General features: G+C 43.9%; 1 protein-coding gene across 1 annotated transcript; it reads right to left on the bottom strand.

Moving 5' to 3' along the window:
- Positions 1-2,884: 2,884 nt before the first annotated feature.
- LOC103562295 (elongation factor 1-alpha 1) lies at positions 2,885-6,680 on the bottom strand. Its single transcript, XM_070558924.1, has 8 exons — positions 6,042-6,680; positions 5,218-5,395; positions 4,731-4,910; positions 4,316-4,612; positions 4,079-4,229; positions 3,728-3,984; positions 3,405-3,639; positions 2,885-3,295 (listed from the first exon to the last, which is right to left on the bottom strand). The coding sequence occupies exons 2-8, from the start codon at positions 5,359-5,361 to the stop codon at positions 3,171-3,173; spliced, it is 1,389 nt and encodes a 462-aa protein (XP_070415025.1). The 5' UTR covers positions 5,362-5,395; positions 6,042-6,680; the 3' UTR covers positions 2,885-3,170.
- Positions 6,681-15,481: the final 8,801 nt, after the last annotated feature.

The following is a 15,481-nucleotide window of genomic DNA, read 5'->3' on the forward strand; positions in this document are numbered from 1 at the left end:
TTCTGAAGCATTTCATGACGACACATGAACTTGCATTTAAGTGTCAATCTAAAACATGTTAAGTCCATCTTGACACACAGGATATTAGTTGTCACCCTTTTTCTAGAATTGTCCATTTCAGGAATTGAGATTACTACAGCCAAGAATAGCTTGCTTGGCACGAGCTCAGTGCTAACCTCAGCAGAAAAGGTTACCAAGGTAAATAAGTTTTAAGAAAAACAAAATCCAGAGCCCTGGTAAGTCTTCAGGATTTTTATACCCCATACTGAAAACCACCATTTATACAGTCAACAACAGCCTTTATAGTACAGAACTAGAACTCAAATAACCAGATGAATACCCACCCACATTTCTGAGAAAATTGTTTCTACCCTCCCAATCTTGCAACATCAAACCTCAAATTTAACCTACTTTAGCAATTCATCATTATTGACACTTTCTTACAGAATTTGTAAGTTGTGGTCAACTTACATTTTTTATTCTAAATAAATATTCTAAAAATACCAAATATTTTAAAAACAAAGTGATTTTACTTGTTTCTGGGGCCTTCAGGGAAGTCAGCAGTTTCAACATCTGTAAACAATCCAGTCAGAGCCAGGCCTATTTAAAAATCAAGATCTCTGGTTGAATACCTTTGGACCCACCACAGTAAGATATAAATGGTAAATCACTAAAATCCCAAGTTTCAAATGTTGTCGTCAAAGTAACGTTGGCAGATAACCCAACGCTAATATTCTGCCCTGTTCACAGAAGTCAACGTTTTTCACGGACAAAGAAATGAGACTGGGTTGAATGATGGTGGTAGTTCAGAAGAGTCTCACTAGACTACGTTCTTGATGCAGATAGCTGCGCTCTTGACACATCCAGATCTGGAAGGTAAATTATCAATAGGATTAACTATGGGAAGGGCATAAAATAATTGACTTCTGATGTGGCCAAAACCCAGTTACTCTGGACTATTTTGGGCACAGTATGAGTAATCAAAATAGTTTAAGAAAATCAGATATGCCTTACTGACAGTCTGTTTAATTCCTGAGCCAGAGTGCCTTTCCCATTTCCTTTCAAATTCTGAAATCACACCTGAATTCCTCAGGACAAATTTCAACAAGACCCCATCTGAGATTCTTAACAAACAGGTAATTCAACAGCTGGCCAATTTAAAATATGGCTTAACGTCAAGCACCAGTCTGATATTCTAGTTTTATAAATCCACTGTAAAATATTTGGCTTTTTTAACCAACTCAAATGCAAGGAAATGCTATCAGTGTGGAAAACTCACTGGAGAAGAGATGAAACACTACTTTTTTAATCCAGAATTTAGAAATTTGTTTAAAACCAATTTACACAGACCACCAGCAGGTGGTGCTCGAACCAGTTGTCTCAAGTGTCCAGGTACCGTGTCCTACGGAAAGCCTATTACACTGAACCTTCCCTGTGTTCTTGTTCGGATGGCTTTCCTTTCTATTTTTCTATATGGTGGTAGTGATTTTCTGCAGTTCAATCCTTTTGTGGGGGTGGAACAATCTCTTCTAGCAGTTTTATAGCTTTGGCAGATTTACTTTTATATCACGTACCATTTACTGATCAGCTGTCCTTAAGAACCCTATCTTGTCTAATCATCACAAGCAAAAAAGCACCATACTTGTAAACACCATCCAATAGGTGCTTCATGGAGCTGTGAATAAATTTCTAGTCATGACGTAATGCCTCAGGTGGTACTGTTAAATGAGCATTTTACCTAGTTTAGCATTGAGATGAGAGCACTTTCAAATGGCAGTCAATCATTCCACGGCATTTTAGGGCTACATTCCACTTACCATGACTTTGCCTCCCAGAATCCAAGATGCCCTGCTACTCTGCCATGCTTTCAGGTGTATTAAAAACGTTCCTTTCATATGCAAAGAAAGCCTACTTAGGTTATCAAATACCACCACACAGAATTACCATTAATTTCTCAGATTCATGCCATGTTTTTCAAATGCATGTGTTCCCAGAGACCAACTATCAAACACCAATCACTATCAACTTACAACCCTTTGTGACCAATCACTGCATGTAATCTACAAGTTACCAAATTAGACCTGTAAATTCTAGTGGGATATTCACTTCCATCCTATCCAACTCTCAAATTTTTAACTTCAAATTATAATCTTCCAGTATGTCATCAGGTAACGGCACTTTTGAAAATTTCCTTAAAAAGTTTACCCCACAGTCCATCCAGTCCCAAATGGGCTCCACCCTTCACTTAGGCTAAATATTTCTCACTGTACCTCTATGAACTTGGCATCCTCTCCAGTGTGACAATGTTCCCTCTTCACCCGAACTTGTTCTTTAGATGAAAATTCCTATTGGAAGTGAATTTTCCTCACTAAAGTGACAGGCAACACTCAATTTAGTGTCTTTTTCTGCCTAGAGTCTGGACAGTTAACTCTAGCAGAGCAGTTCTGAGTTACTTAAGCCTTACACTTTACATTTGTAAATATGAAGCTAATTCCAGTAAGTGCAGAAACAAATGACCTATTAAGTTTACTCAACATTGATATAAGTGGACAAAGTTTTATATGCAACACAACTTTGGTACTGGAAAATCTCTTATCAACTAGCTTACACATCAACAAAATTAAGTGTTCTTCTGTCCTGAATGAAATGTTGCACTAACAGACCCCATCTCACAGGTTTTCACTATGTACATCAACAGATGCTTCTTCCACTCAAGGTGAAAAAACTCCAGGGTTGCCGCCCCAAACAAATTAAACCAAATTATCCAATTCTGCAGTTTCAGCAAATGCAACATCAGAAATGGGTCAGGGGTAACTCCTACTGAAGTTTTCTATCTAGGTGAGTTCTGTAGCACCTTCCAGTGTTGCCCAAAAGAAGACACAGGTTTCTCATTAAACTTTGTTTTAATGGGTCTCAAAATTCTGTGACAGATTTTTGGTCAAGTTGTTTCCATTAAAAAGTACTGATTTTAAAAACTAATAACTTAAAACTGCCACACAAAAAACCAAATGGTCCACAAAACATTCTCCTTTCCTTCTGAAGGTTTTACGATGCATTGTTATCATTAACCAGTCTTTTACTATTAAACTTAAATGGCCAATTAAGACAAAAAGTTCTGAGACCGTTCCACCACTGATTAAGACTGGGGTGGCAGGTATTGGGGATACTATTCATTTAGCCTTCTGAGCCTTCTGGGCAGACTTGGTGACCTTGCCAGCTCCAGCTGCTTTCTTGTCCACTGCTTTGATGACACCCACAGCAACCGTCTGTCTCATGTCACGAACAGCAAAACGGCCTATTAAAACAAATTTTGTATTACTGTTAGAAACACTTGGTAAACAAAACCAATTATTTTACAGCTTTAATAAACTTTCCAATTGCGCTGAATAGTCAGTCATCCTTACCCAGAGGAGGATAGTCAGAAAAGCTCTCAACACACATGGGCTTGCCAGGAACCATATCAACGATGGCAGCATCACCAGATTTCAAGAATTTGGGGCCATCTTCCAGCTTCTTTCCAGAACGACGATCAATCTTCTCCTTCAGCTCAGCAAACTTGCAAGCAATGTGAGCTGTGTGACAATCCAGCACAGGTGCATACCCAGCACTGATTTGGCCTGGATGGTTCAGGATAATCACCTTGGAGAACAGATTTGCATTTAAGTGAGTCTCAAGTACACTTAAAGCTCCAGCATGAAATAAGAAAAGGTTCACTTTTAAGTGTTACCTGAGCTGTGAAGCCAGCTGCTTCCATTGGTGGATCATTTTTGCTGTCACCAGCCACATTGCCACGGCGAACATCTTTGACGGACACGTTCTTGACATTGAAGCCCACGTTGTCCCCAGGAAGAGCTTCGCTCAAAGCTTCATGATGCATTTCAACAGACTTTACTTCAGTTGTAACATTGACTGGAGCAAAGGTGACCACCATGCCAGGTTTCAAAACACCAGTCTCCACTCGGCCCACAGGGACAGTACCAATACCTAGTGTTCACAGCATAGTGTCAAACATCTTATGCAAAGACAGAAGGCAGTGCAGCAACGCATGCAGGCACGTTGATAATAATGTTCAACTTACCACCAATTTTGTAGACGTCCTGGAGGGGCAGACGCAAGGGCTTATCAGTTGGACGAGTTGGTGGCAGGATGCAATCCAGAGCTTCAAGCAGCGTAGTTCCACTGGCATTGCCATCTTTACGGGTGACTTTCCATCCCTTGAACCAAGGCATCTGAAAACATAAGATTGCCCATTAGTGTTACCATCAAACTTGCCCCTGTTAAGAGCCCTTTTCCAACTGTCTTGAATGTCACTTACATTAGCACTTGGCTCCAGCATGTTGTCACCATTCCAACCAGAAATTGGCACAAATGCAACTGTGTCTGGGTTGTAACCAATTTTCTTAATGTAGGTGCTGACTTCCTTAACGATTTCCTCATATCTCTTCTGGCTGTAAGGTGGCTCAGTGGAATCCATTTTGTTAACACCAACAATTAGTTGTTTCACACCCAGTGTGTAAGCCAGAAGGGCATGCTCACGGGTCTGCCCATTCTTGGAGATACCTGCTTCAAATTCACCAACACCAGCAGCGACAATGAGGACAGCACAGTCAGCCTTTAAAAAACACAAGAGCATACCTCATTAAACAAAGCTCTTTAAAGAGGAACCATCGCGTTTTCCACTGTACTAAGACAAACCCACGGTTATTTCCAGTAATTATTAAACTACAAACCTGAGACGTGCCTGTAATCATGTTTTTGATGAAGTCTCTGTGTCCGGGGGCATCAATGATGGTCACATAATACTTGCTGGTCTCGAATTTCCACAGGGAGATATCAATGGTGATACCACGCTCACGTTCAGCTTTCAGTTTATCCAAGACCCAGGCATACTTGAAGGAGCCCTTTCCCATCTGCAGGGATTGGATTAGGAATGGTTACTTGGTAACTAAGACATGACCCAACTCCAGCTTGAAATTCCTCACCCCACTTACTTGGCAGAAAGGCTCGACTGACTGTACAATGGCAAAACCTAAGCGGCCTTCCCTTATTCTCAAAACACGGTTACAAACCTACGTAATTCAACAGCCAATGTTCGATCACGTCCCTCCGACTAGCACGACATTCAGATCTCGACTAAAAGAACGAGCACTTCCTGAAAATTACCACTCAACGTGTTCGCTGCCAGACGTCTTATTCAAGCCTCTTCTTTCCACCTACCTCAGCAGCCTCCTTCTCGAATTTCTCGATGGTTCTTTTGTCGATCCCACCGCACTTGTAGATCAGGTGGCCAGTCGTGGTGGACTTGCCCGAATCGACGTGCCCAATGACGACGATGTTGATATGAGTCTTTTCCTTCCCCATTTTGGCTTAGATTTTGCGGTGGTTTTCACGACACCTAAATTCAGTGGAAAAACCACCTTTAAACCACCGCCCCACAAACTTGAAAAAAAGAAAAGCTACCATCCAAACTCAAAAAGAAAATTCCAGGGCGCGAGGCTGGGCCCCTCGCCGGGCGCCGGCTCGGCCGCGGCGGGAGCGCGAGCGCGAGCGGGCCCGGCGCGGCCCTTTGTGTGGCTCAGGCCGGCCGCAGCCTCCATTTTGAGCTCCGCCGGCGGGCCGAGCGGCCATCTTTCCGCGCACGCCGCTGGGGCGGCGCGGCCGGCGCGCGGGGGCGGCCCTCGCCGGGCGGGCTCCCTCTACCTCGGCCCCGCGCGCGGCCGACACGCGCCGCCCGACGACGGCCGCGGTGGCGTCTGCCCGCCGCCGCCAGGCCGCCCGGGCAGCCGCGGCGCTCTGGGGACTCGGCCGGCCGAAGGCCCCACCCGGCGCAGGGCGGGCCCACGCGGCGGCCGCGGGCGCAGGCCGGCCTCGCCCAGGCACGAGGCGGGGGCTGCCGCCGCGGCCGGGGCCTTGAGCCCCCACCGACGGCCCGCGCTGGAGCTGAGGAACCTCGGGGCGGCTCCGCGGCACGGCGGCCGGCACAGGCCCGCGAGGCCGGGCCCACCGGGGAGGCCGGGCCCGCAGGCCACGCCCGCACTCACCTGTGTTCTGGCGGCAAACCCGTTGCGAAAAAGAACGTTCAGGGTGACTACGGCACTTATATACGGTTCTCCCCGCCTCGGGGAGAGGGCGGGGCCAGCACACGACACGCTTTCCCAGCTTACCCCGCGCCGCCGGCCCCAGCGCCCTCGCCGGCCCCTCCCCCCACTTCTCGGGGACCGTGGGCGATGTGCGCTCAGCCCACTGAAGAGCGCTCGTCGTTTCGCGCATGCTCCTCTGGCCCCCGATGACGCCAAGAGCGAGCGGGTCGGGGGCGGGGACGCACGCGCCCTCGGTTCTAGGTTAGCGGGAGTTTAACGACGGTCCCTGGGATTCCCCAGGGCAGAGGCGAGTCCTTCTTTTGTATGAATTACTCTCTGCGCCAGCCGGGGGAGGGGCGGCGGGGACGGCCGGCGGGGGCTCCAGAACCTTCCGTGGGCCGTGCCTTGCTCGCCTGCGAAGGTGGTATCGGTATTGGGGCGTCCCTTCACCCTGCAGTACACCTCCTTTCCTCGGTGCCGCCCGCTCGAGGGTCCGGGACGGACGCCTCGAGCCGCTTCCTCCGCGCCGCCCGCCGCCCCTCCCGGCCGGAGGCGAGTGGGCCGGGGCCCCCAGCGGACCGGGGCCCCGAGTTCCCGGCCGGCCTCGTGGCCGCCGCTCCGAGGCCAATGCTTCTACCGAAGGCCGCGTCACGCGTTCGCCCCGTGTGGTGCGCCCGACGTCCAGAGTTTCCGTTCATAGCAGATCAGTCCTGCAGTTTGCTTTACTTCCAACTAGTTTTATTACAAAAGACACCCGGAGTGTGTGTGTCTACCCTGGTGGTGCATTTTTTCCAGCGTACACTCATTTGATTGCAAGCATGAGAAACCCAGAAAGAATTTTTCAAATTCAGTCTTTCCACATGATGTCATGTAGAGCCTGAAAGCTTCAGCATCAGCAAGCTTCTCCATCCGGTTTCCCGTCTCCAACACTTGCTGCGAAATCACTGCTTCTCAAAAACGACCTATCCTATTCAAATAAATGGCTTCATTTTCGGTCCTATTGATTGTAACGGAATTTTAGCATAAATCTAGGGCGAAATCTGATGAGGCCTTTTTGGTTGACTATCAGGGCAGACTGAGAAATACTCCTCTGAAGAAATGAGAGCCTCTATTCTTAATGAGCTAATTACAAGATCGTGTCTCTTCTTCCACGTGTAGAACATCACTGCAACTTCTGGAGGCAATCTAACTATTTGAGAACCTACTAAGTGTCTAGTGCTAAAGCAAAGCTCCGTGGCATGTGCAAAAGAAATAATTCCTTTTGGAGAGGAACCCACAATCAAATTGGAAGAGGAAGACAAACAATTGGGAAGCAGTTATGGACAAACTTGTATGGTGCTTACTTTCTATTTCATTGTAGAATATATAGTTCTTTCAGTTCTCACACTCTAAATGCCTTTTTTTCTTTTTAAATGAAAGAAGTCTTCTGGAATAGCCTTCCTTTATCTCCTTTTACCACTCTTTGTAGATACCAATTTCTAAAAATCAGTTTTTTCCATTTCTTCATTAGGAAGTTTCTAGCCTTCTCATTTTAACTTTAAGATAGTTTCCATGAAAGTAACTATGCCACCATATAAAGTTTCCCTAGAAATACATATAACTAATGTTTTTCTAGCAACAAAAGTCTTTTCTGTAATGTTTATATTTCGATTTCTCTTTTTTCACAAATTCTTTTTTCACATTGCATTTTCCTAGTGCCCTTAGCCAATTATATACACGTATAATAAAATTATCTTGCTATGCTACTACATGTTTGTAATAAAGACGTAAGAGGTACCAATGAAAATCAATCCCTAGCAATAGACCAGTGCAAACACCCCTGCTCTGTTTCCTTAGAAATGCTGGTTAATGACTATTCTCTTTGGAGCTAGATTCCTACATGGGCCATATTTGTATATCGCCTTAATATTAACTGGACACTGTTACTACAGATTAAGATCAGGGTGCCAGACTTAGTATTTTTCTTGCCTTCTTTAGCAGTGCATATATCAAATGATTTAGGTTTGTACATTGTTGCAGATAATACTAGGGCATATAAATATGTTAACAGGAATGGCAGAATTTTAAAAATGTAGAGAAATGGTTATCTAGTGACACGAGGGAAAGAAGCAAAGACTAAAGACCAAAAGTTGAATATTTGAAAGTTTTACATGGACTCCAGAATTGCAGGTAACATCTAAGAGAGAAAAGTCAAAATGAAAGTGGATGTTGGTAAGAGGGAAAAGTGTCAAATTTCAGTTTAGTAAAAGAAAAGTGACCTCTGTGAAATATGCACAATTTATTAAAATGTGATATTGCAAAATTCTAATACTAAAATTGTGATAATTGGAGAGAGGCTTTCAGGTGAATTATTTTGTTTGAAAATATGGACCTACTATAGTAATTTTTATAGGTTTATGTGTGTATTCAGCACTATGTTGGACACTGGAATTCTTTGAGAGATGACCACAAACATTTCCACGGGAGCTTATAAAAACTACAGCTCCTGATTCAAATCTCACCTTTTCATTTTTCCTAGTACTGCAACTTTACTGCTTTGTATGGTGAAAAAAAATCCAACATCCCAAAGATAATTAAAGTAATGAAATGATCCGAAAGTTTTCCGGGAGCAAATAATGGCAGCCGAATTTTCATTATTATGCCCAGAAAGAAAGAAGGAAAATTGAAGTAGTATGACTCCAAAGCTATCCCAGATTACAGGCAAGTTTTCCCCAAGGCCCTGTGACTGAAGGTAAGGGTATACGCTTTATAAATACCTTATAGAGAATTCTTTTTTAAAATTGCATCTAAGGAAGAGCAAAATTATACACAGTCCTTGATTTCTGTCTCAGTGACCGGGCTCCCGGCCGGGGCGCGGGGGGCCGGGCTGCAGCCGCGTGGCGAGCGCTGCGGGCTCCGACCCGGCCCGGCCCGACCCCCCGGCCGCCCTGCCCGCGCGCCGACCCGCCCCGAGGCCGCTCCCCGCGCTCCTCTGCCTGCGGAAGGAAGCGCCCGGGAGGAGACGGAAACCCACGTGGCTCGGGGTGGGGTCGGCTTCGTCACCGCGGCGTAGCCTCTAAAGGACTGGAGGAAATGCTGTGTTCTGTTTAAAAAGCTCTTTTCCCCAGACCGTGTGTTTGGAACATAACCCTAGCGCATTTTGTCCCACGACTCTACAGCAGATACAGTATGCCTTTTGCTAACTTGGATGTTAAAACGGCAACAGCAACATTGTTGAGACTTGTAAATGTCTTTTGGGGTCATAATCTAAGGTTGTATTTTGCTTAAGATATTCCTTAAAGTTGCTCATACAATTTAGAGTAGCAAACTCTAAAAAAGGATTTTAGTTATTAATTTACTTAGTAAAAAGGTCAACAGTAATAGTTCTTTGATGTCTCTAATTCTGATTCACCAAGCATCTTTCAGTATTGGCTAATCACTCTGCCATTGGGCCTACTTTAAAGCAGCTTTAAGTAATTACATTTTGCTGTGGCTTGCCGCAGTTTTCATCTTGCCTGTGCCAATTGGAAATAATTATTTAGGGGCGGCCTAGTGGCCGACTGGTTAAGTTCCCGGCGTCCGCCTTCACGGCAGGGGATTTCACTGGTTCGGATCCTGGGAGCAGGGATGGGACGGCTCATCAAGCCACGCTGAGGCGGCCTCCCACATGCCACAACTAGAAGGACCCACAACTAAGATATGCGACTACATACTAAGGGGATGGGGTAGGGGAGAAGAAGATTGGCAGCAGTTGTTAGTTCAGGTGCCAATCTTTAAATAAATTAAATGATTATTTAAAGGATATTTTAAAATATGATTAAGCCAAGGAATTATTTGGACAGAATCCAAGTAAAATGGTGCTTTGGTGTGGCAAGCACTGTTCTAATATTTGTAATATTTAATGTAATCCCACCACTGATATTTTACGGATGGAGAACCTGTAGGTGATTGATAATTTATGCATAATAAGCAACTGCAGACATATGCTTTTTTAAAGTTTCACTTTTTTGCACAAAATGGTAAAATACTATATATCACCTTGCTTTTGTCACTTAATGTATCTTGGAGATCTTTTCTTGGGAGTACACTAGTGCCCAGCTGAGCAGCATTGGAACCTAAGTAATCTGACCAGAGGGCTAGTCTTAACTTTTTTTTAGAGGAAGATTAGCCCTGAGCTGACTGCCGCCAATCCTCTTTTTGCTGAGGAAGACTGGCCCTGAGCTAACATCTGTGCCCATCTTCCCCTACTTCTCATGTGGGATGCCTACCACAGCATGGCTTGCCAAGCGGTGCCCTGTCTGCACCTGGGATCCGAACCAGCGAACCCCAGGCCGCAGAAGCAGAATGTGCACAGTTAACCACTGCGCCACTGGGCTGGCCCCTAGTCTTAACTTTTACTGGCAGGTCTAGGCAGCCTGGCATAATGAAAACAGCAGTGGGATTGCAGACAGAAAGTCAGGGACTCAGTTCTTGCTCTGCTACTTATGGATCTGCGACAGCCAGCAGTTCTTGGCTTGTCAATGCATTTGTAGCATAGGTCTGTTCATTATCATACTTAGCACCTACCTTACAATTCTAATACAATGGTATGAAACGATAGAGACACTCTATCTAGTTTGTTTGCTTTTTTTTTTAAAGATTTTATTTTTCCCTTTTTCTCCCCCAAATCCCCCAGTACATAGTTGTATATTCTTGGTTGTGGGTCCTTCTAGTTGTGGCATGTGGGACGCTGCCTCAGCGTGGTCTGATGAGCAGTGCCATGTCTGCACCCAGGATTCGAACCAACAAAACACTGGGCTACCTGCAGGGGAGCGTGCGAACTTAACCACTCAGCCACGGGGCCAGCCCTGTTTGCTTATTTAATGAATGAGTTTATTTATTTCTTGCTGAGGAAGATTTGCCCTGAGCTAACATCTAGTGCCAATACTCCTCTTTTTTTTTTTTTTGCTGAGGAAAGTTAGCCTTGAGCTAACATCTGTGCCAGTCTTCCTCTATTTTGTATGTGGGTCACCACCATAGCATGGCTGATGAGTGATGTAGGTCCGTGCCCAGGATCCAAACCCACAAACCTGGGCCACTGAAGCAGAACATGCACCACTGAGCCACAGGGCCGGCCCCTCAATTATCTAGTTAAAACTACATTTCTACAGGCTTTTGGGAGGCTGCCCTCAGTTGATATGCCATGTGACACTAACTTGACTCAGTAGAGAAAATATATTCATTGGTATCTTTTTACTTATAAAAATTTTGAAATAGGTAATACACGTACATAGTAAAAAATTATACAGAGGTTATACAGTGAAATGTTGCTCTCTTTTAGCAATTTAGAGAAGGTCCGAAGAACATGCCAGGAAGATTAAGGAAACAAAGATGTTTCCACTACTGCTCTCATGATTTCAAATCCAGCGCCCGCCAGGGTGGGTGCTCTCTCATCTGGCGTGAAGGAAAGGATGGTCTTTCCTTGCTATTGTTTGTGAATCTACATTTTATAGACAATTTTCATTTTGAGTATTTCTGTGTCTTCGTAGGTAACATAGTGGAAAGAACACTGGACTAGGAGAAGAGCTGGAGTCTAACCCAGCAGTTTTATGGATTAGCTGTGTGACCTTGAATAGATCACCACTGGGCTCATTATCCTACTGTAAAATATCTAGTAACTCCTGTTTCACAGGACTGATCATAAGGATTAAATGAGATAATGTACCTGAAGATGCAGACCAGTTTTACAAACGTTAGTGCTCATATTTAGAAAAATAATCATTAGCTCTTTCAAAAACAAGAAAAATCTGCTCAAAACATAGAGAAATTTACTCTACCAATTGTCATTGTTCATGCTGATAATGAGTACTATTTGTTCCGTTTCTTTTAAGTATTAGAACTATGGATTTACCGATACACATGGCCCTGTGAGGGTATGTGTTCTGTAAGTGGCAGGGACTTTTGAGCTACAGCATTCAGTGTCTGTTGGTAGTTGTGCAGGACTTCAGAGGTGAGTCTTTATCCATCCATCCATCAAACACTCATTGAGCAGCCACTTTGTGCCAGGCCCTTAGCTAGACACTGAGGACACAAAGAGCAATTGCTGCTGGATGGTGTATGTGGCAGAGCCCTGGAGAGGTCGGGAGAGAGAACACCAAGCAAACAGATGCCTCCAGGGGAGCGTGAGTGCTGGACTCTGGTAAGCCAAGGGTACTTTTGAGCGCTCAGGAGGGCCTCTGACTCGGGGAGGAGATGAGGGCAGCAGCAGGGAAGGCTTCTCAGAGTAGGAGGGTCTGAACCTGGTTGGGTAGGAGCTGTGGGAGTCAGCTAGTAGAAGGAGGCCACGAAGGGTGTTTTAGATGACTGGCCTAGAAAAGAAGGTGAGAGGGAGAGTTTGCTCCTCCACACATGGGAACAGAGGGCAAGATCTGTCTGTCTGGGGGATTCCCTGAGCCCCCCAAGGCGCCTGTGAAGAACACTGGGGCTTCAAAGACAGACCCACCTGGATCCAAGTCTCGCATCCCTCACTGACTGATGGTGTGTGTCTGGGAAAGTCATTTGGCCTTTTAAGCTTCAACTCTCTCATCTATAAAGAAAGGATGAAGACCTACCCTGTAAGACTGCTATGGAAATTAGATGAGAAAAGTGTCTCAAGCACTGAGCACAGGTTTTTGCCCCCAAGTTGGAACAATAATTGGAGAGAGTTTTTTGTTTTTCCTTTTGTTTGTTTTGCCCATTGTGTTTATGATCTAGTGCTTCCAGAGTCAGGCAGCTCTGCAGTCAGAAAGCCTCCATCCAGATCCCTCTTGGCTCTACCACAGCGGGTGACTGAATGCTTGGCAAGTGACTCCACCTCTCTAAGCCTCAGTTTTCATATCTATAAAGTGCAGAGAATAAAAAAGAATATTTCTCCTGGAGGGTTATGGTGAAGATTAAATGAGACAGTCGATGTACTTAGCTCAGTGTTTGGCGCCTGGTAAGCATTAAATAAATCTTAATTGTTGCTCGTTATTTTGTTTTTCTTATTTGAGAGTCCTAATTAACTGGAATTTTGTCATAGAATGAAGTTTCTTTACCAAAAAATACCACCATGACCTTGCTTTGAGCTCTCTGTTTAACATCCCTGCATTTGAGGTTTGCTTATTTTTTTGTTTTTGTTTTTGTTTTGAGGAGAATTAGCCCTGAGCTAACATCTGCTACCAATCCTCCTCTTTTTGCTGAGGAAGACTGGCCCTGAGCTAACATCCGTGCCTGTCTTCCTCCACTTTAAATGTGGGACGCCTGCCACAGCATGGCTTGATGAGCGGTGCCATGTCCACACCCGGGGTCTGAACTGGCGAACCCCAGGCTGCTGAAGCAGAACATGTGCACTTAACCGCTGCACCACCATGAGGTTTGCTTATTAATTTCCCTATCAGCTCCATTTTCAGAATCTTAAAGATGGCATGTTTTAAATGTTGTAAATTTAGAAAATGTTAAAGAAAATAGTATTTTTAAACTAGGATTCTTAAAAATCAAAAGCAGCCTAAACAATTACCCCTAATTCTAATGTCCTTTCATATCCTTGTACTTTCTAAGGTTAAATGTTCTGTATCCTTTTCTTTTTTAAAAAAATTATTTTAGTATAGGGAGTATCTTTTGAATTGTTGGTATGTCATCACCTCCGATTTTCTGCTTCCGTTATGTCTACTGGCAAGCTGTTCTTGCTGCAAAAAGATCTTTGCAGACTTATTTTTTAAAAACACCCAACTATTTTGTCTGTCATGATTGTTATGGAAACAGCACGTTGCATATTTATCAATGAAAAGGAGAAACCAGGTGGATCCTAATAACCGAGGAACCACTATGGTAGTCTTTTGGATCATCCAGGTTTCTAGAACACACTCAAAATGAAAAAACAGTCTGAAAGCCAGCATGTGAATAAAAACTATTGACAGTCTTTCCTTGAATTTGTCTATCTGCCACCTTTGGATCCACTGCACAATAGCTGCTACTGTACTTTTTTTGTATAGTACTGTACTGTTTCCACACTTGATTGCATTAGCCCAGTTAACCTGTACCAGCCTTTGCTATCAAGGTCCACAATAACAAACTCTCCAAGCTGGAAGAGAGGTTAGTCTTCATCGAGTGAATCCCACTAATTTTATAGATAAGGAAAAGAGTCAGAATGACTAAGTGATTTGCCTAGTGCTCACGTGGCTAAATATAAGGGCTGCCCATACTGTGGGCTCCATTTTTTGCCTTTGTAGGGTGAAGTAGTAGGGATTGAAAGTACAAATTCTAGAGCCAGACTAACTAGGTTCAAAGTCCAGCTCTGATGTTTACTAGCTGTGTGACCTTAGACATATTACATAGCCTCTTTAAGTCTCAGCTTCCCCATTTGTCTGTAAAATGAAGGTAATAATATTGTTTATTTATAGAGTTGAGGATTAAATAAGTTGATATATATTTTTAATGTTCCTGACCTTCTCTAAATATTAACTATTATTATTTTGTCTGTTTTGTTCACTATTCTGTCCTAAACACCCATCCTAATCACCTAAAACAGTACCTGAGCAATAAATATTTGTTAAATGATGAATAAGTGAATGGATGAAGGATGAGCTACATCTCTATGCCATCATTGACTAATTGACTCAAAAAGCTTTTTTTAGGGGCCAGCCCAGTGGCACAGTGGTTAAGTATGCATGTTCCACTTTGGCGACCTAGGGTTTGCCAGTTCACATCCCGGGTGCGGAAATGGCACTGTTTGGCAGGCCATGCTGTGGCAGGTGTCCCACATAGAAAGTGGAGGAAGATGGGCACGGATGTTAGCTCAGGGCTAGTCTTCCTCAGCAAAAAGAGGAAGATTCGCAGCAGATGTTAGCTCAGGGCTAATCTTCCTCAAAAAAAGAAGTTTTTAAAAATATTTTTGTGGGAGGATGATTCTCACTGTCAGAGATCAACAGATTAATTTTAGTTGCAGAAGGTAAGTGAAAATTGTTAATAGAACTACTTAAAAATTTTTTTGTCTAGATTAATTAGTATGTTATGGAGAAATAATGGCTGAACACTTCCCAAACTTAGAGAAAGACAGAGTTAATCCACTCAGTGAAACCCAAGCAAGATAATGAGACCTTTCTCAGGTACATCATAGTCAAAATGCTGAAAACTAAAGATCAAGGAAAAACTGAAGATCAAGGAGCACCATTTGAAATGACTGTGGAGATCTCATCAAAAACATGGAGGCAAAGAGATAGATGAACAACATCTTAAAATGCTGAAAGAAAAACATAATCAAACCCATCAATCAAGAATTCTATATCTAGTGAAAATATCCTCCATGATTGGAGGGGATAAAATCACAATGAGCTATCACCACACACATGCTAAAATGGCTAAAATTAAAAAGACTATCAACTCTGGGCAAATAATTGGGACTCTCACACAGCTGGTGAGAATGT

The sequence above is a fragment of the Equus przewalskii genome, chromosome 9 (assembly GCF_037783145.1).
Source record: "Equus przewalskii isolate Varuska chromosome 9, EquPr2, whole genome shotgun sequence".
In the NCBI taxonomy this organism is placed as follows: domain Eukaryota; kingdom Metazoa; phylum Chordata; class Mammalia; order Perissodactyla; family Equidae; genus Equus; species Equus przewalskii.